Raw genomic sequence first — 23933 nt, forward strand, 5'->3', positions numbered from 1 at the left:
CGCTTGAGCCAGAGGATATCCGGCCCTGGATGTCCTGGGGTTTGGTTTTGATCCCTGAACCCTCTCAGAAAGGTCAGGGATCTGTCCTGGGATGCCCCCAGACCCCTCAGCAGTGACAAGCCTCGAGCTTCCAGAGCATCTTGTGGGGAGCACTGGAGTTTCCAGGGCTGATTTGGCTGCAGATAATGGGGGAATGGAAAAGGAAAATGAAATGGGGGCTGATGGCAAAGTACCACCCACAGAGAAACCAGCTGGGAACAGCAATTCCAATGGCCAGACACACCAGGACAGAGCCTGGAATCCTTTGCCTTATCCCCTTTCCTCTTTTCCCTTTCCCCTTTCACTTTTCTCTTTCCCTTTCCCTCATTCCCTTTTCCTTTCCTTTTCCCCTTCTCCTTGCCCTTTCCCTCTCCCTCTCTTTCCCTTTCTCTTCTCTTTCCTTTTCTCTTCCCCTTTCTCTTGCTCTTCCCCTTTTCTCTTCCCCTTTCCCCTGTCCTCTTCCCCATTCCTTTGTCCCCTGTCCCCTTTTCCTTTCCCTTTTCTCTTTTCCTCTCCCTTTTCCCTTGCCCCTGTCCCCATCCCAATTTGCAGAGCTGCAGGACGTCTGCAGAGCCTTCCTGCTCCTCTTTATCCACACCATGGACACTGTCCTGCAGCAGAAAGCAGGGATGGTGGTGGCCTTACTGGGAACAGCCCCAGGGGACCAGTGGATTTCAGGGACGATGATGACGATGATGACAACACACATGGGATGCAGGAGCACTCTCTCAAAGCTTTCCAAAACTGATGCCTGAGGGGATCATTCCAAGATGATGAGCAGCTTCCTCCAGCAACCCTGGGGACCACTTGGCACAGCCCCTCAGCCGGGGGCATGGGCTGTCCCTGCCTTCCCCAGGCACTGCCTGCTTTGCTGGATAAGAGCCGAGGACTCATCCTTACGGATCTCCGGGTCAATCCGGCCTCTGCAGGGCCCTCGGAGAGCCCTCACAGCTGGAAACGAGCACTTCCCAGCCCCAACTGGATGGAAAAGGTCTTTAGCAGAGGAAACAGCAGCTGCTCATGACTAATAACTGTCCTCTCGTGTGTACATCCCCTCCAAATGACAAACCCCATCTCCCTCCAGCCGCTGCCTGGCCAAAAAGCTTTGGTAGCACGAATGTCCAGGGATAAACAGGCTCTCCAACCCACCCTGGAATGGCTTCATGTAAACAGTTACTTCTCTTTTTAACTCTGGTCAAAACTCTGTCTTGCTTTGATGTCTCACATCTGTCCTGGCCCACACCATTTCCTGCTGCCCCCACAGCAACAGAGAGATCAAACCCTGTCCCGGCAGTGCCGGGGGGTGTTTGGGACACTGGGCTCCCAGTCAATGGATAAATCCATAGTGGATTTTACCCATCCCACTGCTGTGCTGCTTACTCAGCATCTTCCAGGTGCTTTCTCAGGGGCTGATATTACAGTGCAGGTGAGAGCAGGGAAGGAGATCAGTGAGGAGGGTGATGCTGGAAGGGATCTGGAGAGGGTGGTGGGTTCAGGGAGCTCTGGGGGGGTCGGTCTCCCAGCACCATTTCAGTGCTTCTAGGCAGAGGAAAAGGAGACAGCAGGGAGCAGAGTCCTCCTTTTGTGCATTCCTGGGGATGCTGGAGGGTGAAAGGCTGGACAGAAACCTTCTGTGTCCTGGGCTCATCCCACAGCGTGGGCAGCAGGGTGAGGAAAATGGATTCTGCCCCTCTGCCCTGCTCAGGTGAGACCTCCCTGCAGAGCTGCCTCCAGCTCCGGCGTCCAACACCAGAAGGACTTGGAGCTGCTGGAGCAAGACCAGAGGAGACCACGGAAATGCTCCAAGGGCTGGAGCCCCTCTGCTCTGGAGCCAGGCTGGGAGAGCTGAGGGTGGTTCACCCGGAGAAGAGAAGGCTCCAGGGACACCTGAGAGCCCCTTCCAGGGCCTAAATGGGCTCCAAGAGAGCTGGAGGCTCTTTTCTGTTATTATTTCCCCTCTTTATCCCCTCTCTTAATTTTCTGGAGTTCCCCCAGTCAGTGTGGGGGGCTGAGGGAATGGCTGTGGGAGGGAGGTAGTTCCCATGCTGGGAAGAGATGCTCCCAGAACACGGAGGGGAAACTGAGGTAGAGGAATCCCGGAATGGTTTGGGTCAGAAAGGGCCTTAAAGCTCCTCTCATTCCACCCCCTACCACGGGCAGGGACACCTTCCACTAGCCCAGGCTGCTCCAAGCCCTGTCCAACCTGGCCTGGAACACTTCCAGGGGTGGGAAGTGCCAGACTTGTAGGACTTGAGTGCTGCTGTTTTGACTTTGGCAGGACCTCCCTCACAAACCAGATGCTCAAAAACCCAAGCTTTTACAGGTAGTTTTTTTCAGGGATATTTTTTTTTTCACCCACAAATCTGACACCTCCTGCATCCGGGGCTGCTCAGGGGGAACAACAGCAAAACTGGAGCCACGGTACTGGGACGCCAAACTCCACACGGATTTATGGCTCTACTTGCTCAGAAACCCGGGGCCCTTCGCTCCCCTCCTCACATGAGCTCAGCTCCCGAGGCTGCTGCCCTAATAAAGGTCCTGTTTTGCCCTAACCCAGCGGGGTTTTGGGGTGAGCTCACAGGTCCAGCCGGCGAGCGATCCATCCCGTGCCCCGCAGCTTTTACGGCCTCTGTAAATGCCAGAGGCTTGACGTGAGTTTGACACTGTTTAGTCTCCTGGTTTTTTTGGAGATTTAGCTCTCTTTGGGAACAGCACCAGGGCAGCGTTTCCCTGCGGATTTGCTGGGTGAGGATGTTTGCACGTTTCGGGGAAATCCGGTTCAAAACAGCAGCTGGGCAGGGGAGACCCTTGTGACCTCCAGGAGCGCCCCTGGACACATTGCCCACCTCAGGCTGTTAATTAAGGGCCTGGTGTGCCCCTTTCCAAACCTCTGGCACTGCCTTTGCCCTCATGGCAAAGCCCGTGAGCATCGGGAATGCGCAATCCAGCCCTCCCAGTGGGATGCATCAGCTGGATGGAGGATATAAATTACCTCACACCTCATCTGGATGCTCTTTAGGGCGAGGACTTTCCCTGGGGGCGAGTGCCAGGCCCTCTGTGTGTGCACAAACAACAGTGGCCTTGGACACTGGTTCCCTCCCCGAGCAACACCAGCTCTATTTTTAGCTCCACATCCCAGTCCAGTTGTAAAACTTTCCCTTTTTATGTTTTGAGTCGGCTGTGGATCAGCTCTGAGCTCGGGATGGATTTTTCCCATCCTGTTAGTTGCCCCTCTGGTTGGTTTTCCTGCAGCAGCACATCCCACAGAAGGAGGGGGGGACCTTGAGGGGGTTCTGCTCCATCCGGTCTTTCCCCTGGATGTGCCTTTGGCTCGAGGGGAACAGCAGGGACACATGGCTTCCCTTGTCATCCCAGTATCCAGTGCCATCCCCAGCATCCTCTGGCTCACCCTCATGGTTCACCTGGGAGGAGAAACGAGCAGCAGGAGAGCTGCACATCCATAGAATCCTAAAATCATGGAATGATTTGGGTTGGAAGGGACCTTAAAGCCCATCCCATCCCAACTCCCTGACGTGGATAGGGACACCTCCCCCTAGACCAGGTTGTTCAGGTTGTTATTTTCCTGTCAGAGTAAGAGGAAAAAAAAGGATTACCATGAGAAAATGACTGTCCCTGGCCACAGGGGTATGAGGTCATATACCCACAACAACAAAAACTTGTTAGGCCTGAGAAGCTGAGAGTTTATGGTAGTTTGGGGAAAACTCACATGAGATCTTCTCCCCCCCTCTGCAGTGCTGAAGCCAAAAGCCAGAAGGAAAATAATTATTATTCATACATTGCAAAAAAAAATGCTTGAAAATTAAAAGCTCTGCTGGGAGAGCTGGGGGTGCTCAAGCTGGAGAAAGGGAGACTTCCAGGGAGACCTGAGAGCACCTTCCAGGGCCTAAAGGGACTCCAGGAGAGCTGGAGAGGGACCTGGGACAAGGGATGGAGGGACGGGACAAGGGGGAATGGCTTCCCACTGCCAGAGGGCAGGGATAGATGGGATATTGGGAAGGAATTCCTGGCTATGAGGGAGAGGAGGCCCTGGCACAGGTTGCCCAGAGAAGCTGTGGCTGCCCCTGGATCCCTGGAAGTGTCCAAGGCCAGGTTGGACAGGGATTGGAGCAACCTGGGCTAGTGGAAGGTGTCCCTGCCCATGACAGGGATAGGCACTGAAATGGTCTTTAAGGTCCTTTAGAACCCAAACCATTCAGGGATTCTGTGGTTCTATGAAAATCTGGCTGTAGAGAGGTAATTCTGCCACAGCCCTGCTGCTTCCGAGGTCTCACAATCCCTCATGATGACAGGGGACAGGCCACAGATTATTCATTTTGGGTCTCAGAGTTGGGCACCGGGCTCTGATTCTAAGCTTGTGATGTTTGGGATACCGAAAACAACCCCTGGAAAAGGCTGATCCCCCTTTCAGAACAGGACACGTGGGAGGATCTGAAGGACTCCAAGGAAAGGTCTCACGTTAATCTGTGACAATGCAGAGATGCAAAACCAGCTGCAAAAGCAGGAGGCAGCGACAGCAAAGCCAAATGTGCCTTTTCCCTGGACTCCAGTCCCAGGGAATTGCCATCAGCTCCCACATCCAGTGCCAGGGTTACTCCTGGCACCGCCACAGAGCCCGTTTTGGGAGCCCAGCCATGCCATGTCCCCTGAAGTCACTTCCTTGCCTAATCCATTTAATGCAGTGCCACATCCATCACACCACACGCCCTCCTGGAGCCCGAGGAGATGGGCTCAGTGCCCGTCCTCTGCCAGGAAAGGCAGCTCTGCCTTCCTGCCAGACTCCCAAGGGGCTGGAGCAGCAATCCCAGCGGTGCTCCACAGGGAGCTTGGACACACCACCACACACATCCCATCCTGTCCCATCCCAACCCAACCCACCTTCACAGACTGTCCCCTAATGTGCCCACATCCGCTGATTCCCAGGAATGGGGTCAAGCGGCCAAAACAACCAAAAACTGAGGGTCTCCTCCTCGCTGCCAGCACAGAGATGTGGAGGAGATGTTCCAAACTACCCAGGAAAGGAGGGAGTAAGAGAAAATCTCCCTTCCTTTCTTCTCTACTCTCCCAAAATGCCCATTTCCCACAAAATGTTTTGTTGCATCACCATCATTTCAAGTGTCCCAGGCCAGGTTGGATGGGGCTTGGAGCAACCTGGGCTAGTGGAAGGTGTCCCTGCCCATGGCAGGAGGGTTGGAACTGGATTGGCTTTAAGGTCCCTCCCAGCCCGAACCATTCCACGATCCTATCGCAGTTTCTGGAGAGGATCCCAGCCCCCTGGGTCCCACAGCTCCCTCTGGTGCAGTGTGAAGTCCCTCTCCATATTTGAGGAGTCTGGAGGGCAGCTGCTGCCATCCCCTGTCCCCAAGGAGTGGCTTCTCCCTCTCTCCTCTCCAGCAGCTCCGTTTCCAGACGTACAGACCTGCCTGGTGCTTCCCTGTGCCAGAGCGTTTCCGGTGTGGGAATAGAAGAGTCATTAAGGGCCTGCACAGGCAACGAAATGACACTTTGTCATCTTGGATTTGAGCTGAACGCACGTCAGTGGGGCTGAGGAGAGTCAAATCAGTCTGGCTTTTGTGAGGGCTCCTGCGTGACGTTAATAAAGGCGGTGTTTTGTGCAGGATACGGAGAGATTCACAGCCCTCCTTGTCCTCACAGAGCTCTAATTAAGGCCCTTTTCTCCTCTGGAATCAGAGAAGGAGGGCTGATGGCTTTTTTTGTCGTTGTTTTAGGGCTCTGGGGATATCCCCTGCCCAGCAGCACAGGATGTATCCTGAGGATCTGAAGTGCCACGGGATGCAAAGGAACTCGGGTTTCACTGGGTTCCTCCCATTGCAAGCATGAATTTTTCTTATATTTTGCCATTAAATTTGCTCCAGATCCTTTCCTTGACCCCACTTGCCAGGACTGCTGTCCCCTATCGTTGGGAGGGTGACTCCACTGCGGCAACAAGCAGATCCCAGCGGGATGGATGCCGGAGGTCATCTCCCAACCCCGTGTTTCCTGATGAGGAGCCATAAACCTCCCAGAAAAACAAGCAGCTGGCAATTAGTGGTCAGCAGCCGAGCTGGGGGCTGGCAGGAGTGAATCCTTGGAGCCACTTGGAGCATTCGGCCTGGGGTTTGTCCCCTGTGCTGCCGTGGATCCCGCGGGGCCCTCTTCCCACCGCTGTCACATTCCTTGGCATGCTCTGAAAGATGTGACCCCCTTGGCATTCCCAATATTTTCCCCCTTTTTTTTTTTTTTTTTTTTTAATTTTCTTTTTGTCTTTCGCATCCCAGGCAGCCTTTCCCTCTGGCTTAGCAGAGAAATTGGGCAACTGGTCCTGAAATTCCAGCGAGAGCAACCAGGTCACGACCATCCCGATAAATGAAGCGCACGGAGAGCTCTTCTTTGGGCTCTTCCCAAAGCTTTTTCGGCTCCTTTTCAAGCCAAGCAAGCACTGAGACGTGATGGGGTGCACCAAACCCTGAACCCAGGAAGTGCCTTTGCTCCTGCCTTGTGCTCAGATGGGGGGATAATTTGGGAAGGGGCAGCCGCGATCTCCGAGCTGGTGGGTGGGACGCTGACAAACCCAGATACCCAGGGATGGATAATGACGTTCCACTGGGGTGGGGAGCACCCCGACTTCACCCTCGGGTACAGGCACGTCTTGCAACCCTCCCCCCGAAATTCCAGCCCCTCCAAAACGCCCCCCCCCCAGCCACGGGGTGCTGACAGAAACCCGCCAGCGGGGCTTGAGCAACAGCAGCCCATGCCTGACATCTGCCCACACGCATTTGGGAGGCCAGTAAACTTCCTGTGGATGTTGGCTGCCTGACAGAAGCGACTGAAATATCTGCCTTTCCGTAGGGTGGGTATTTTTTCGGGTTTGTGTGTTTTGATAACAGGTAGGAACTCTGCCTGCTTTTTCCCCGGCTGCGGGAAACGTGAGTTTTAGGGAAGAGCTCGGAGGTGTTTCTGCGGCCGCAGGGCAGAGGTGAGGTAAAAATGTCATCACACGTCTCTAGAACGCGGTTTATTTTCACTTTTTAGGAAATTTGAGGCTCCCATTTCTCCTCCCAGCCTCTCCTTCTACCCTCTCCCCACCTCCCCATTCCCGTGGCTTCATCCCACGGATGCTCCAGGCAGGCGACACATTTCCTCCAGGAGCCGGATCTACCCTGAGGTGCATCATAAGCACAAACCCACACATGACTCAGCAGGATCCTTTGAGAGACATTTATTATTTAAATAATAACTACTTCATTTTTTTTTTTACGTCATCTCAGCTCTCACACAGCAGAGAAGCTCCAAATCTCGGCACTTTTGGGGCATTCTGAGCAGAGCTGCAGCTCCCAGATGAGACACCCCACTTGCAACAGCACAGTGACATCATGAGTGCTGGATGCTGCACAAACAGGAGCCACGAGACCCTGGATGAGCCCTAATGGCAGCAGCAGCCTTGGAATGTGGGACTGGATGCTGCTCATCCCAGTGGGAACCAGCTTAGAGCCCCAAAGATCAGGAGGCATCCCGCAAAACAAAACAGAGGCGCTGGGGGACGCTGCCTCAGTCCAGGATTGATGACCTGGATGGTTTTGCCCTTGGGTTTTTTTTTGGTTTTACTGACATTTTCATTTGGTTTTTATATTGCAAACAACTCCCAGAGAAGTGATGCCCCAAAAACCCACCAGCTGCATCACCCTGGCTGTGGGTGAAGCTCATGGTTGTGACCGAAACCTCTCAAACCCTGGTCAGGTTCTTTATTCCCCTTGATGGTTTTTGCCCAAACCACGAGGCAAATGGAGTTGCAAAATGGGTGCTGAGGAGGGGCTGCAGACTCAGCTCCATCACAGCCCGAGGGAAGTGCCATAATTTGGCTTTTTTTTCCTCTGCCCCGGTGCTTAAAATCTCTGGGGTGTGGGAGAGACAGACAGACAGACAGACACATGCACAGAGATCTACACCTGAAAAAGTGCATTTCTTTAGGCAACCAGCCTACCAAAAAAAAAAAAAAAAAAAAGGGGGAATATCTGGGGGTACACTGCTCCCTTCCTCTCCTCCCCAGTCCCTAGGGATCTGCGGGCAGAGACGGGTTCCTGCAGCCACAATGGCCACCCCAGCCCCACCTCCAGGAGCTGCCTGCGCCCCAAAATGACCGCAGGGACCTTTCTGGGAAGCACACCAGCAGGAAGCCCTGCTTCCCAACATCTCCCCCCCAGCAGCAGTGTTGTAGCAAAGCCCCCCATGCTTCACTCCCTGCCCCTCCCACAGCGGGGCTGAACGGAGCCTTCCCCCTTTTCCCTGTGGGACCCGCCCCATCCAAGGGTTACAAGCCCTTCCCAGCTCTTCATCAACACTTCTGATCTCATCCCACTGTCATTTTTTGCCCTGTGAGAAACCACACCGGCTTTCCAGGGGCTTCCCAGGCGATACCTGGCCGGGCCGCCCACACTGGGCCCACCCCGTGGCAGTCACGTCTCTTTAGGGGCCGTAAGGCAGAGCTCCCTTAACACCTGCCCGGGCTGTGCTTCACCTGGCAGGAGTCTCCCAGCACGGCTGATGGATCTATGGCTCGCAGGGGCCCAGCTGTGCTGCCAGTTTTGTCTTTGCAGGGCAGGGAGTCCGGCTGTCCGGGAGCGTGGGGGTCACCTGGCAGCACAGCACCGAGCGCAGGAGCCGCAGCACCGGCGGCCGCAGGATGGCGAAGACCCAGGGATCGACGATGGAATTGATGGAGAGGAACCTCAGGGCCAGCAGGTCCCGCTCGTGGTGAACGCCCTCTTCGGTGATGAACTTGTTCATGTAGGCGCGGATCTGCGAAAGCACAGGGGGCGTGGAACGGGTTGGGTTGGGTTGGAAGGAGCCTTAAAGTTCATCCCATTCCAAACCCCTGCCACGGGCAGGGACGCCTTCCACTAGACCATGTTCTCCAAGCCCCATCCAACCCAACCTGGAACACTTCCAGGGATCCAGGGGCAGCCACAGCTTCTCTGGGCAACCTGTGCCAGGGCTTCACCATCCACCCAGTAAAGAATTTTTTCCCAATATCCAATCTAACACTACTCTTTTTCAGTTTGAATCCATTCCCCCTTGTCCTGTCACTCCAGGCCCTTGTAAATAGTTCCTCTCCATCTTTCTTGCAGCTCTCTTCAGGTACTGGGAGGCCACAATTAGTTCACCTGGGAGCTGCCTCTTTTCCAGGCTGTACAATCCCAATTCTCCCAGCCTTTCCTCACAGCAGAGCTGCTCCATCCCTTTAATCAGCTTGGTGTCCTCATGTCCTTCCTGTGCTGGGCACCCTAGAGCTGGACACGGCACCCCACTGGGGCGCCACCAGAGCAGAGGAGAGGGGCAGAATCACCTCCTTCAACCAGGGAGAAATCCCAAGGACAAATAATGCCGAGCCTGGGCTTCCAGGATCCGGCCCCCAGGCAGCTTCTTGTGCTGTCACAGCAAATTTGCTCCCTCCCTCCAGGGGCTTAAATGAACTTCCCACGAACAAAAGCCAGCCCCGTGCTCTGCTCCCAGCCCGTTTGGCCCCAGGGCGATTAAAGCCGCGGCTGCGGAAGGAGGTGGTTGGGTCTCCCCTTGAAAACCACACGGGACGAACGCCACGCGTGAGGAGGAGAGGATGAGGGGGCCGGGACTGCTCCCGCCCTTCCCACAACCTGCCGACTCACAGCGGCCCACGGGGCTTCCTGGAAGGGTGACTCAGCACTCCTTACTCACACGGGTCGGATCACCACCCCCCCTCCCCCTCGCTTCGAGGGCAAAGGGATGCTTGGATGAGGGTGGGAACCACGAGCATCCCTCCTCCAGCGGGGATCTGTTGGGTACCACGAGGGGATGGCGCATCCCAGGGCACGAGGTGGCCATGCTGCGTTTCCAAGAGTTGTCCCAGAGTTTTTTTTTTGGAGGGGGGGAGGATTTTGTGGCCTGATGGGTTCGTGTGCTGGCTGTTCCTGGGGGGAGGGTGGGTGGTGGCCGTGGGCAGCCCCAGACAGGAGAGAAAGTGTCACCCCCAAGGAGGCACTGGCGGCGTTTGGTTTGAGAGGCTGCCAAAACGCAGCCCAAACACAGCCCTGCACGGGAGCTGGGCGATGGGAAAAGGGAAGCTGGCCCTGGATAAGGCTATATCTGCTGCCACAGGGCCCATGGGATCCCCGCCAGCGCCGCTTTCCCATCCCATCTGCCCCAAGCAGACTCGCAGCGCTCTGCGCACGTGTCCCCACCAAAGGGTTCCACTTCGTAATGACCACAGCAGCCAAACCCGGGCTTTTTTGGGACACAAAAAACACTCAGGATGTGTGAGACCGTTGTCAGGAGCTGAAGTGTCTCTCAGGGCGTTCAGTCTGGCTCCTGGGGCGTTCACGAGCATCCGAACATTACTCCTTTGTCCTAAAACCCCGGCAGCCTGGCTCGGCTGTACCCTGTGCTTATTTTCTTTTCTTTTAGGAAAAGAAGGGGAGCATGAAGGGAAGGTAGAGCCTGTTTAGCACAGAATTAGCACTGGCTGCACTCCAAACCTTGGTGGGGTTCCCTCCTAATGGGAACAAAATGACCTCCTGTGGCGGGGGCTCACACACATGGCCAGAGGACCGAGGTGCTCCGGAGTCCAAGATGCTCCCGGTGTAACACCATTTGGATGGATGAAAAGTGGCCCTTTGGAGGGGACAGCCCCAAGCAGAGTCAGGGGACTTGTTTTCTACACATCCTCACTCCGCTGCGGGAGTTCAACCTGGATTTCTGCTGGAAGCCTCGTGCATGGAGGAGGCATGGTATGTGGGGACAAGCCCTGCATCTCCAGTTCCATGCACAGAACTCCAGGATAACTCATCCCTCCAGCACAGACACCCACTGCCTCCAGCCCAGGGCATCTCCTTCATCCCCACCTTTGGATGTTTAATCGATTGCTCTGCCATCTCTCACACCTCCACCAGGAGTGCCTGGCTCCTGGGAACTGCGGTGATGCCGTGTGGTCCAGGTGATCACCATCCTGGTCCCTGCTCGAGCCTGGCTGGCCTTGGAGCTTCCGTGGGGCGGGAGGGCACTCCTGCCACCTCATCCTTCTGCCACCCCATCCTACTGCCACTCCTTTCTCCTGACACTGCATCCTCCTGCCACCCTGTGATCCTGACACCCCATCCTTCTCCTGGCACTGGGGACACGGGGAGCGATTCCCCCCGTGCTCCCCAAGGGATGTGAAAACCGCCACGAGTTCGTGGCCGAGCTGGGGTCTCCCAAACTCCAGGAAGAGCAAAGCTTTGACCTCAACCCTTGGGATTTGGACGGCGGAGTTGGGGGCGAGCCTTACGGAGGGAAAGAGAGAAGCGTGGGCAGAGGGGACCCCATCCCGGGGTGGGAGAGGCGGCCGCACTCACCGTGAAGGGCAGGGAGCAGATGACGAAGGTGATGGTCATGATGGAGAGGAGGAGGAGGTGGTCGATCTCCTCGGCCATGGAGAAGATGCGGCGGCCGCAGCCGGAGCCGGCGCGGGGCTGCTCGAGCGTGGCCATGCGGCGCGCCCGCTGCCCGCGGCGGTGCATGCGGGCCAGGTTCACCATCACGCTCAGGTTGCAGAGCAGCACGGCCAGGATGAGGAAGAGCAGCAGCGTGGCGTAGAGCAGCGAGAAGGTGACGTTCAGCCCGGCCGCCCCCCGGCGGGAATCCTGGTGCATCTGGATGAAGCACCAGGTGCCGGGGCAGTACTGGACGTAGCGGCCGAAGCCCAGCAGGGGCAGCGAGCAGAAGGCGGCCGAGAAGGTGTAGATGGCGGGCAGGGCCACCAAGCCCGTGCGGGGGCTGAGGAAGCGCTCGTAGAAGTACGGCCGCCCCAGGGCCAGGCACCGCTCCAGCGCCATGGTGAAGAGGATGAGCATGGTGGCGAGGCCGAAGAAGCTCATGGCGAAGCCGAAGTAGAGGCAGATGTGCCCTCCACGGGCCAGGGCGGTGAGGGTGCTGTTGCGGTGGTAGGACGCCAGCACGAAGGGGCTGACGGAGCAGGTGCCCAGCAGGTCGGTGACCACCAGGGCCAGCACCAGGACGTGGAAGAGCGCGGGCGGGCGCTGTCGGGGCCCGCGGCGGCCGTGCAGCAGCAGCCCCAGCGCCAGGAGGTTGCCCAGGAGCCCGGCCGAGAACATGAGGGCGCTGATCAGCGGGTGAGCCTTGGCCGGCAGCGCTGTCCCGCCGCGCTCGCACTCCCGGTCCGTCCCGTTCATCCCTCCGCCGCCGCCGCCGCCGCCGCCGCCGCACGACCGACTGCGCTGCCGCCCCCGGCACCACCGGCACCGCCCGCCCCGACGGCACCGCCCCGCCCTCCGCCCCCGGCACCGCCCCGGCCCCGGCCCCGGCCCCGAGCGATGGACGGGAGAGGAGGCGGGGGGCGCGCACGGACAGACCCCGGCGGACCGAGAGCCCCGGGGCCCGTCTGGGAGCCCCGGGCACGGCCAGTCCCGGGGCAGGTCAGGGAGTCCCGGGGTCGTGCCGGCAGTCCCGGTGCGGCCGCAGGATCGCTGGTATTGCCCCGGGAATCCCGAAGCACGCCCGGCTCCAGTGCCCGACCGGGAGCGCCTCGCGCGGCCATCCCCGGTGCCGGTCTGGGAGCGGCCCCGGGAGTCTTTGCACTCCCAGCCCCGGTGCCCGTTCAAGAGTCCCGGTATCGGTTCAGGACCCTCAGTGTGGCTCCAAGAGTGCCTAGGCACAGCCAGTCCCGGTGTGGGATCCAAGAGCCCCGCACAGGTCCCGGAGGACCAGGAGCATCTCGAATGTCCAGTCCCCAGCCAGTCTGAGAGTCCCAGTGCTGGTCCAGGAGTCCCAGTGCTGGTCTGGGAGCCCCTTTCATGTCCAGCCCCGGTGTTTTTATGGCTTTGGGAGCCCCAACACCAAGGTAGCCCTGGTGCTGATCTGGGATCACAGTGTCATGGCCAGCCCTGGTATCAGTCCAGGGGACCCACACGCAGCCAGTCCTGGGCTGGTCTGGCAGTCCCAGTGCTGCTCCAGGACTCCCAAGGCACAGCCAGCCCCAGTGCTGGCCCAAGGACCCCAAAGCACCATGAACCCCACTGCCACCTTCCCCAGTCTGATGTGAGGCTACCAGGGAGCCCCAGCTGAAACCAGTCCATGTGGGAAGTTCCCATGGCCCTAGAGCTGCCCGGAGCCCACGGAGAACTCCCTGCCCCATGGCTGGCACCACACCATGTCCCAGCTGTCCCCTCTCTCATATGTCATCAGAACTTCCCATGTGGGTGCAGCCTGTGGTTGGTGTCTGGCCATGACCTTTAAGATTGTCTCATTCCACCGTGGGCAGGGACACCTTCCACTAAACCAGGTTGCTCCAAACCCTGAACAACCTGGCCTTGGACACTTCCAGGGATGGGACATCCACATGCTCAAGCCCACAGGTCTTGGATGCTCTTTTCATCCTTCAGGACACCAGCCCTCACTCAAGCTGCCTTTATTTAAGCAGCTGGTGCTTCACAGGTTATTTCCACACCCCTCAAAGGTAGAAAGCCTTTTTCCCTCCCCATGGCCCTGGGACTGTTTCAGCAGCTGTGACCGCTTCATTTATCATTTACCCCTCACACCTGGTCCCCCAAACCACAGTGAAAGGCTGCGGCGCCCGTGACTGCAGCACAGGCACGGCAGGTTGCGGCCACAGGCCCGTTTTTGGCTGTTGTTTTTAAAACCTTGCTTTTGTAACAGGAACTTCGCAAAGGAAATTGGGCGCAGGGCAAACTCGTGGGCTGTGGTTTGCGACAGCACCTCCATTTCCGAGGGGCCACTGCTACTCCTGGCTTTGGTTCCTTCTCCCACGCGGCTCAAAGGCTTCTTCAGCGCGGTTGGGGAGGAGGAGCTGCCACCTCACCGGCGGCAGGGCCACCACAGCTCCACCCATCCCTGTTCCCAACGGCACAAGCAACGGATGCGATGGAGGGGATGGTGTTTTAGCCGTCCCAGACTAACCCTGCACTCAGGTAGGCCGGGAAGACACACATCCCAGGAGCTCTGTTATCCCCCCAACCCCAACTCCCGGCCCTGTGGAACTGATCCAGCAGGTCCACCAAAGCACACGGACACATCCGATGGTGGGAACCACCCTGCTGGCTTCCCGAGGGCTGGGTGGGCCCCTGGCATGGCTCAGCCCTCTGTGGTAGCCACAAATTCAGGTTAAAAAAGGAGCTGAGGCTGAATCCTGCCCTGACCTACCCACACAGCTCCAATCTGCACGCCTGGAGACCTTTTCCAAGAAGTAGGCACCCCGTAGGGGGATTGCTCCAAGGCTTTTCCCAGCCTCCCACTCCTTTCTGGTGCTCCGTGTCACAGCTCAGGAAGGAGTTTTGGCTTCTTCTGGAGCTCATTTTCCTGGCAGCTAATGGAGCCTTAAATACCCATCTGGGGTTTCAGGCTTCTCAACTGACAGTTGTCTCTGATGGGATTTTTTTTTTTTTTTTTCAATAATAAGAAAATTGCTGGGCTTTTGTTTTCTTTTATTCCCCCTTCTGAGCTCAAAACCAGGAACAAACCGCTTGGTACAATTTGTCCGTTTCTTGGGAAGGGTTTGTTTTCTTCCTTTGCTTCCACGTTTAGCTCATGTGTCTTGCCCCTAACAAGGTCCATATAGAAACTCAGAATTGTTTATGTTGGAAAAGCCCTCTAAGATCATCCAGTCCAACCATTCCCCCAGCACTGCCAAGACCACCACTGCCCCATGTCCTCAAGTGCCACATCCACGCGGCTTTTAAGTCCCTCCAGGGATGGGGATTCCACTCCTGCCCTGGGCAGCCTGTGTGAGGGCTGGACAACCTTTTCCATGAAGAAATTTTCCATAATATCCAATCTAAACCATCCCTCGTGCAATTTGAAGCCATTTCCTCTTGTCCTGTCACTTGTCAGTCAGAAGAAAAGCCCAACCCCTACTGGCTCCCCATCCTGTCAGGGAGTTGCAGAGCCAGAAGGTCCCCCCTGAGCCTCCTTTTCTCCAGGCTGAGCCCCACCCCAGCTCCCTCAGCTGTTCCTGGTGCTCCAGACTCTTTCCAAGCTCAGTTCCTTTCTCTGGACGTGCTCCAGCACCTCGTACATCCTCCCAAGGGTCATTGGCATCGCTTTCCCTAAGAGAAGATTTCCAGGGTGGGCCCAGTTGGAGAGAACACTCTGGGTTTGTAGGAAAGCTTCATGAATTTCATATGGAGGACTCAACCTGTGGAGTTTTGTGCCTGTGGCTGGGGAGGGTGTTGGGATCCTGCTCCATCCCTGGTGGGTTTTAAAGGGTGGCTGTGGCACTGTGGACGTGGAAGGGACCAGCCCTCCTGTGCGTGGCAGGATGGACTTGGAGGGGTGGGTTTCAATTCATTTAAACCAAAACCCATCTGACTCATTTTTAGCAAAGGCAGACATCATTTTTCTTACCAAGCCTTCCCATCCCCGTCCCTTATCTCATGCCAACAGCCTCACTCGCTCCCCTGGCGAAACAGGTCAGGGTTTCAGTGCCCTGGCTTGTTATCCATGGGTTAAAAAATAATTCAACCCACTTATGGGCTGGTTTTGTGCCTCACAGCCCTGGCTGGGGTGCCTGGCAGCCCCAGCACTGCTGCCTGCCCAGGCACGTGCCTTCCTGCTTCCAGAATAGCTGAAAAATGCAGGCAGACAATAAAAAAAAAAAAAAAAAAAAAAAAGGGCTCTTTGCAAGAACTAAACAATTTGTCGGGAAATGAGCTTGTGCAAAGTTGTGCCTGGATTTCGTGAGCTGAAACAAACCAGCCAGTCCAGGAAAGGAGAGGGATGCAGGGGGAAGGTGATGCTGGTGGCACCAGTGACAGCGTGGGATGGGGTAGTGCTGGAGGGTGGCAGGGACATAAAACAGGCTCCAAAAAGAGCACTGTTTGGCGTGAGACACGTCCTCGAGCTGAGCAGCGTTTTATTGCCTCCATTAAAGCATCAGGTCCATCCCTCTGGGAATGGCTGGCACGGGAGCGATCTGGCACGGAGGGGTCCCGTGGGGAATGACTGAGCAGTGCAAGGAGCCTGGGAGGAGGATGGGATCAGAGAGGGCTCCACAGCAGCTCTCACCTCTTTGGCTGGACATCCCTGAGCCCCTGGGCTTTTTTGGTTCTTCTTTAGCAACATTTAAGACTAAACCATGCGTTGCTGGGACTTTTTAATTTCAATTTTCATCTGATTTTTACTTTATTTTCCTTTTATTTTCGTTTTTCCCAAGCTCGGCAAGAAGAAGGGGATCTAAGCTTTGACATAACCTCCGGAGCCCCGAACTATAAGCGTTTGGGCACTAAAAAAGCGGCTTGCCCGAGGGATCGGTTCGGGATGGAGAACATCCGTCGCCTCCTCGCTCCTCGTGCTCAGGCCGGCTGGGAGCGCAGTCCTGGCTGGGGACGTGCTGCCATCTCTGGAGAGGACGGGGATACGGCAGTCCCGGGCCCCAGGAACGCCGAGGAGCGATGATTTGCCTGCTGGGAGGCCGCCCTGGCGCGCAGCCCCGACTGCAAACCCTGTTGGCTGCAGCCGGCGCTTGGCTCGCCCGGAGGCAGCAGCGGTCGGCTGGAGACTCCAGGTCTGCTCCCACAGCAGGTAGGACACCAGGAAGGGCAGAATTCCGACTGAAAGTGCTACCCAAGCCGTCTAAGCGTGTCACTGGGACTCGCATGGTCCCAGCTGGGACACAGGGATGCTGCAGGGACAGGGGGGTGTCACCCTGCAAACCCCCACTGCGCTCGTGGCTCCAGGGTTTCTTTCCTGTGATGATAAACTCATGGATGTGCTACAGACTGTGGTGTTTGCATCATTTTAGGGCTCAGATGGAGTCTGTTATTCCACCTTAATAAAGAACCTGTTTTGTTTGGTGTTGATTTAATTACTGCTTTCTGTGGGTCATGGTTACCCTGAGACCTCAATACACGTATTGTGGGGCAGGGACCCCTCCTGGGGCAGGGACCTTTCCCGGGGCAGGGACCTCTCCTAGGGCAGGGACCTTTCCCAGAGCAGGGACCTTTCCGGGGCAGACCTCTCCTGGGGCAGAGACCTCTCCTGAAGCCTCTCTGGGAGTGAATCCTCACTGGGATCATGGGCAGATGACGCCCTGTCCCAGCCTGGGCACACACAGAGCACCCACGGCTCATGTTAATTGTTGGATCAGTGACCTCTGGAGGTCTTTTCCACCTTAACAATTCTGTGATTCTGTGTTACTGAACACCCCCAGCCTGGCCATGCCTGGTCCATCTATCCTGAGGGGAGAATGGACTTCTACACTGAAAAAGATCCCAGGTTAGGGGGGATGACAGCAAGGTTTTCCAGAACCATTCCCTCATCCGGCCACAATGGAACAGGCCCAGGGAAAGCCACGGCGCAGGCTCGGAGCTGTTGACTCTGCAGCCCCACGTGAGCCATCTCCAAGTCAATACCCAGCCAGTAACATGAAACCAATCCCTGAACCAACCCTCACTTCATTTCTCTCTCCTTAGAAAACCTCGAGGAGAGACACCGGACAGGGGAGCTTGAAGGTCCCCCCAGAACATCCCCGAACAAAGCTCTTCCCTTTCCTCCAGCTGGGAAAACCTGGCTGATCAAACAGCCAGAGCCAACCCCAAGCAGGTCACCTCCAGAAAGCCCCAAGACAGAGTTCCTTCCTTCAAAAACAATCTATTTGACACCAAGAGCAAACATCACGTGAAAGCGGGCAGGAACACGGCTACACCTTGCAAGGCTTAACTAAACAGAGGGAAATATTCTCCCTGTCTCCTCCAAGGACACCGAGCAGTTGGTCATCGTAATTTTTTTGGCCTAAATGGTCACTTGAGGCAGATATTAAACCCAGCTAATAACGTGTGATTGAGGGGAAATGGATCTTTCATTAAAATGATCGTTCGCCTGCACGCTTGCACCGAGAGCTCGTACCAGGCTCTGTGTTCTCTCAATTATTGCTCTTATTAAGGCTTGGGATGATCATAAATACTGAATTAAAATAATTACAGCGGGACAGGTACATCTGAGTAACACAAACGCAGCAGCAGCGCTCGGGGGAATCGATTTTCCAGAGAGGAGCAAGATAACGGCAGAGAAACCACAGCCCTGCTCGGGGGACATGGAGGATCCTGGGGAGGGATCCTCTGGCTCCTCGTCACACCAGGAGATGCTGCTCAACTTTCTGAGCCTCCAAACCCCCACGGGTTCCCTCACCACCCTCACCCAGTCCAGGGACACCCCAAACCAGCTCCAGATAACCCCCCCCGTGGGGTGGGAGGGGATCACTCACAGGACAAGGCCACGGAACAGGGCTCTGAACCACTTTATTCGATGGGGACACACACACACAGTTCTCCTCCCTGTGTGTCCTCCCTGCCCTGAAGCCACACACCGAACCCCTCCTGCTTTCCTGGAGCCGGGCGCTCCCCAAACCCTCCACAAAGCGCTGCTGCTCGGAAAATTCACAGGTACCCGGGAGCCCCGCCCCGCTTCCTCTCCGGGGCGAAACGCAGCCTGGGGAGGGGACAGAAACCCTTCGCAGCGCCCCTCGCCGCCAGCTGGACGCTGTCCCTCCCTGCCACAGCCCTCTGCTGCCTCGGGATGCTCCAGGGCAGGAATGCGGGGCCGAGGGCTCCTCATCCTCACCAGCAGCCGCCGGCTTGTGCCAGAGCCACATCTCAGGGGATGCCGAGCCGCGGCGGGTCTGTCCTGCGCCAGCCCGGGGGACAGAACTGGCCGTCACCGCCCAGGCCGGACCCTTTCAGGCTGGATTTGCGGGAGTGGAGCCTCCGGCAAACCCTGCGGACGAACGAGCGGAACACGGAGGTGCGGAAGATGATGAAGACCCAGGGATCCACGATGGAGTTCACGGAGAGGAACCGCAGGGCGCTGAGATCGGCGTTCTCGTTGATGTCGGCGGCGAAGGCCCCCATGTACGCCCGGATCTGGCAAAGACATCAAGGAAATAGGGGGAAAATTAGGGAAGATCTCCTTGGAGAGATTAAAAAAAAAAAAAAAAATCCCTGCGGGGGACAGGAAGTTTTAACCCCCGACATCCCTACACATCACACATGCTGTGGGTGGCAGATCCAGCTGGGAGCTGGGGCTGGATCAGGGGTGGTTATGGCAGGGCCAGGATGTTAGAGCTGGAGAGGTGGCCCCTCTCCAACCCCGAGGTGACTTGGGATTGTTTCGTGGATGACGGAAGCATTCAACCTCCACGGGCTGCAGCAGTGGGTGCAGGTTGGGGCACCCTGCTTATGCTGCCCTGCCCCCCCTGCCGTGGATACTGGACTGGATAACTTGGCAGGGATTCACCCTGCTTGTCTGAGGATCTTGGCAGGGATTCAGCCTGGTTGTTTGAGCACCACGGGGTTTTCACTGAGGTGATCACAAAACCAGCATAAGGGAGTTGTGCCAGGGCTGTTGGGTGGCTGATGTGTCATTATTTGATTCCAGAGGTGATAGAGTGAACAGGAAAAGGAGGTGGAAGTTGTCAACCAGGGCAGTGGCAGCACCTACAGACCCAACCCCACCCTGATCTCGGGGAGCCCCCCCTGTGGCACTGGCTCTGCCCACAGAGGGTGATACCAAAGTGGGGCTGCAGGATCTGGCCCCAGGACTTGGAGTGGGGGCAACAAAGGCTCTGCCACACTGAGGGTCTCCCATCCCCACCCTACCAGCAGGACACCCATTCCTGGGGAAGAAATGGGGGGATTTCAGGGGGTATTTCCCCCAGGTCATGAAATCCAGTGCAGTTCAAAGGGTCTACTCAGCACCTTTGGGACAGGGGGCTGGGAATGGGGGGATTACTGAAGGGTCTAATGCTAATGTCTAACTGACATCCTCCCAAAACTTAAACACCTCTGGGGCAACCCCAAAGGAACAGAGGGGTGGTGATGGAGGGGTTATTCCAGGGGGGTTAAAGCAATGAACTAACCCCTGGGGGCAGAGTGGGTATTCTGGGGGGGGGGGGGGGCAATGGAATGATCTGACCCTCCCCAGGGAAGGGTTGTGTTGCATGAGGATATTCCAAGGAAGTTTGAGCAACAAATCAACCCCCAGGACAGGGCGCTGGGGGTGTTGTGGTTATTCCAGCAGGATTAGAGCAATGAATTAACCCTTCCCATCCCAGGACAAGGGGTTAAAGCAACAGCCACATCCCTTGGATCAGGGTGGGGGACACTCAGAGAGGGGGAAAAGTAATTATCCGACTCCCCTGACACCTCTGGCACAGAGTGATGGTTATGGGGGGGGAGGGGAGGGGTTTCCATGAGGTTTAAAGCAATAAATTAAGGACTGGGGACATGGTCTTGGTGTTGAGGGTGGGCAGCCTCCCAGAAATGGGATGGTGGTGCCAGGAGGGCTTATTCCAAGGGGATTAAAGCAGTGACCTGAACCTCGGAGGCAGGAGAATAGGGATGGGTTATTCAGAGGGGACTAAAGTAATGAACCCCCACACACCTCTGGGTGTGGGTAGTGGTGCCAGGGCTTATTCCAAGGGCCTAAAGCAACGGCCTGACCCCCCCCCCCGGAGTGGGTGGTGATGATGGGGGGTTTATTCCAAGGGATTTTAGGCAGTTCTGTGGGTAGAGTGTTGGAGTATTTAGAGGGGCACGAAGTACTGCCCTGAGATCCCAGAAGCAGGAGGTGGTGCCAGATTTTATTTCAAAGGGAAAAATCAAGAGTTTGAGCACCCCAGGACTGAATGGTGATTGCGGGGGGGAGGTGAGGGTTGTTCTAAGGAGTTTTAGGCAATGGCCTGACCCCCCCGGACAGAGTGAGAGGCTATTCCAAGGGGGGCAAATCCAACCTCCTTGGAAGGAGGTGGTGGTGAGGAAGGATTATTTCCCAAGGGAGTTAACCTGGGGAAGGGGTGGCAGGTATTTTAAGGGGGGGGCTGTGGGGGTGGGGCGGTAAATCAACCACCCGAGCTCCCGGGGTCGTAGGAAGGGGGCTGGGACTGGCCAGGGGGTGCCCTCAGGAGGAGGGGGCCGCCGGGATTACTCACGATGAGCGGCAGGGAGCAGACGGTGAAGAGGACGGTCATGAGCCCGAGCAGGACGAGGTGGTCGAGCTCCTCCATGCGGGGGGCGGCGGCGGCTGGGGGTGCCCCTCTGCGGGGCTGCCGGCGGGCCATGCCGTACAGGTGCCTCATGCTGCTCACGTTGCAGGCGCCGATGGCCACCACCAGCAGCCCCATGAGGCCGGCGTAGAGCACGGGGAAGCCCAGCTCCCGCGGGCCCCCGCCGGCCATGCGGATGAAGCACCATGTGCCCGGGCAGTACTGCATGGGCACCCCGAAGCCCAGCAGGGGCAGGGCGCAGAACAGCGCGCACAGCCCGCCCGCCGCCGGCCCCAGCGCGACCCCCAGCCGGCGGGTGAGGTGCCGCCGGTAGAAGTAGGGGTGCCCCAGCGACAGCCAGCACTCCAGCGCCATGGCCAGCAGCAGCAGGGTGGGGGCCAGCCCGAAGAAGGCCATGAGGAAGGCGAAGAGCTGGCACAGGACGCCCGGCTCGTCCTCGCCGCGCCCGCCCGGCCCCAGCTCGCTGAGGCTGCGGTTGTAGGCGTAGGCGGCCAGCACGATGGGGCTGAGCAGGCACTTGCCCAGCAGGTCGGTGACGGCCAGCACGGTCACCAGCACGTAGAACGCCGAGACCCGCGGCGGGCGGCCCCCGGGGGACCGGGAACGCCGCCGGTGCTGACCCAGCAGCAGCAAGGCCAGGACGTTCCCCAAAAGCCCGGCGGCGAACAGCACCGAGCTGGGCACGGCCGACTGCCCGCTCTCGATGTAGCGGCTGCTGCGGCACTGGTAGCCCTTCGTCTCCATGCCGGGGTGGCCCGCAGCGGGACGGGAGAGTGGATGTCCCGTTCTGCGCTGGGATGGCCCGCGCCGCACTGGGCTGAGCGAGATGAGTGTCCCGCACCGCGCCGGGATGGGATGATGTCCCGCACCGCACTGGGATGGGATGATGATGTCCCGCACTGTCCCGGGATGGAATGGATGTCCCGCACCGCCACGAGATTGGATGGACGTCCCGCAGCGAGCTGGGATGGATGTCCCGCACCGCACCGCGCCGCGGCTGCCGGCGGCGACTGTCCCAGCGGGGCGGGCGGTCCCCGCGGAGGGAGGAGGGAGGAAGGAGGAGGAGGGAGAAGGGAAGGAGGTGCGGTACAGCCGGGCACGGCCCCCGGGACGGCCCCTTCTCGCCGCCCGGCCCGCCCCGGCCGTCGGAGCGCGGCTGCGGGGAGGGGGATGCGCTGCTACCCCGGGAGAGCCGCGGTTCCCGGGAAGAGGGAGGGGAAGGGGCCAGGAGTGAGTGCCGGGGGGATTACAGGGGAGGGGCTCCGGGATTAGGCACTGGAAGGGAGGGAGCTGCATCTGAGCCCCTCGGGAGCGGGGGGTGCCGGAAAGGGGACAGGGCTGAGCCCCGGGGGTGGTCACGGGTAAGGGCGTTGGGTCCAAGCACACGGCGAGGAGTTATCGGTAAGGGGGGCTGAGACTTTAGTGGGGTGACAGAGGACAGGGCGCTGGGGCTGAGTCCCTGGGGGTGTCACAGGGCTTGGAGCAACCTGATCTAGTGGAAGGTGTCCCTGCCTATTGCAGGGGGGTTGGAACTGGATGATCTTTCAGGTCCCTTCCAACCCAAACCAGTCTGTGATTCTGTGACATGATTCAACCCGACCAGGTACCACTTCTACCTGCACCTCATCCCACACACCTGCCGTGTGGTGGCACCTCTGCTGAGCCCCCTCTTACCCCAGCCCACGCCAGTGCTCCTCTGTCCCACCAGCAAACTCCAGGAAAAGCCCCCAGAGCTTCTTCCAGGAAAAGCAGAGGGGTTTCTAACCACAGAAACTCCACTGCATAACACATGCACCACCTTGCAGGATGCATGTGATGATGAATAAGCATGAAACCGTGTCTTGTCTGCTTTCAGGCCCCTCTTTGCTGTGCTGGATGAGTGTACATGAAGCACAGGGAAGTATCAAGATGACAGGAGGGGTGGGAAAGGAAGTCTAAGGGCCCAGACATCAGCATGGCATGTTTTAGTGATGGGCTGCAGTTCTTACACTGCGTGAAGGGAACTCGTGACTTCTCCTGCAGAGAGGGTAGGGACTGTTTGTGGCTGTGCCGGTGAAAGTCCCAGTTCTGGAAGGCAAAACTCGTTGCAGCTCAGCTCTGGACAACGATTGGTGTTGAAGTGCTGCCCTCACTAGGGCTGAACGTGAATCCAGGAGCTGCTTCCTGCCTGGGGCCAGGGGGAGAGGAAATTCAGCCAGCCCTGGGAAGGAATCCGAGTGATATCCCCCAAAACGGTGCCTGGAATACACACCCTCTGCCTTCTTTAGCTGGTCCAGCACCCTGGGTCCTGGAGCAGCACCCACCAACTGCTGTCAGCTCCCTGTGGTGATCCCAGAGGTGGGGAGAAAGGGAAAGATGTGGTGGAATCCCTCAGGTTTTCCCCTGGGTGAAGATTGGGAAGCAGAGTTTTGGAGAGCTGATTTACCAGGAGGACAATGACTGTCATGATCCCTGGAGTAATTGGTGCCAGCCCTGCTGCAGTGCTGGAAATGCCAGGGCCAGGTTGGATGGGGCTTGGAGCAACCTGGGACAGTGGAAGGTGTCCCTGCCCACGGCAGGGGTATGGAATGAGATGGGCTTTAAGGTCCCTCCCATCCCAAACCATTCTGGGATTCTGTGACTATCCCAGGGATGTGCTGCCAGCTAAGCACTGACACTTCACACTCCAGCATCTCTTTTGATGGAGAAGTGCTGGATGTCTCCATCACCACTGGGAAGTTCCTTGACAGCCACCAGAAGGCCAAAGTCAGCAGAAATGCGTTGCTTGACAAGAGGAGAAGGAAGAACCGTGACAAAAATAGTCCCTTTTGGGCTGGGTGGGTGTTGCCCCTTGTTG

At 57.6% G+C, this 23933-nt stretch overlaps 4 protein-coding genes across 5 annotated transcripts in view; 1 reads left to right on the forward strand and 3 right to left on the reverse strand.

Moving 5' to 3' along the window:
- Nucleotides 1-23933, forward strand: part of GNPNAT1 (glucosamine-phosphate N-acetyltransferase 1) — a 152159-nt gene that overhangs the window by 125121 nt on the left and 3105 nt on the right. Inside the window, exon 7 of one of the 2 annotated variants that reach the window (XR_007631513.1) lies at nucleotides 4084-4197. The exons of the other annotated variant lie outside the window; for it this stretch is intronic. The gene's annotated coding sequence lies outside the window, so the exon portion shown is untranslated. Of the gene's footprint in view, nucleotides 1-4083; nucleotides 4198-23933 lie in introns of those variants that run through there. 2 annotated transcript variants of the gene reach the window in all.
- The window catches only part of PSMC6 (proteasome 26S subunit, ATPase 6), a 246791-nt gene that overhangs the window by 97930 nt on the left and 124928 nt on the right, over nucleotides 1-23933 (reverse strand). The gene's annotated exons all lie outside the window — the stretch shown is intronic.
- Nucleotides 8402-12257, reverse strand: PTGER2 (prostaglandin E receptor 2). The gene is made up of 2 exons (XM_050336142.1): nucleotides 11421-12257; nucleotides 8402-8853 (listed from the first exon to the last, which is right to left on the reverse strand). The coding sequence occupies exons 1-2, from the start codon at nucleotides 12255-12257 to the stop codon at nucleotides 8605-8607; spliced, it is 1086 nt and encodes a 361-aa protein (XP_050192099.1). The 3' UTR covers nucleotides 8402-8604.
- LOC126650855 (prostaglandin D2 receptor-like) lies at nucleotides 18690-21841 on the reverse strand. Its single transcript, XM_050336143.1, has 2 exons — nucleotides 21023-21841; nucleotides 18690-18956 (listed from the first exon to the last, which is right to left on the reverse strand). Exons 1-2 carry the CDS (start codon nucleotides 21839-21841, stop codon nucleotides 18690-18692), a joined length of 1086 nt encoding a protein of 361 aa, XP_050192100.1.

The sequence above is a fragment of the Myiozetetes cayanensis genome, unplaced genomic scaffold (genome assembly GCF_022539395.1).
Source record: "Myiozetetes cayanensis isolate MyiCay16 unplaced genomic scaffold, myiCay2020 scf6-25, whole genome shotgun sequence".
In the NCBI taxonomy this organism is placed as follows: Eukaryota; Metazoa; Chordata; class Aves; order Passeriformes; family Tyrannidae; genus Myiozetetes; species Myiozetetes cayanensis.

Bases quoted from the DNA above. Each gene is read 5' to 3' on its own strand.
- LOC126650855 (XM_050336143.1), bottom strand. From the start codon at position 21,841: ATGGAGACGAAGGGCTACCAGTGCCGCAGCAGCCGCTACATCGAGAGC. The intron at 18,957-21,022 runs GTGAGTAATCCC...TGTCTTTGCCAG, and splicing joins TCTGCTCCCTGCCGCTCATC to ATCCGGGCGTACATGGGGGC.
- PTGER2 (XM_050336142.1), bottom strand. From the start codon at position 12,257: ATGAACGGGACGGACCGGGAGTGCGAGCGCGGCGGGACAGCGCTGCCG. The intron at 8,854-11,420 runs GTGAGTGCGGCC...GTGCTTTCGCAG, and splicing joins TCTGCTCCCTGCCCTTCACG to ATCCGCGCCTACATGAACAA.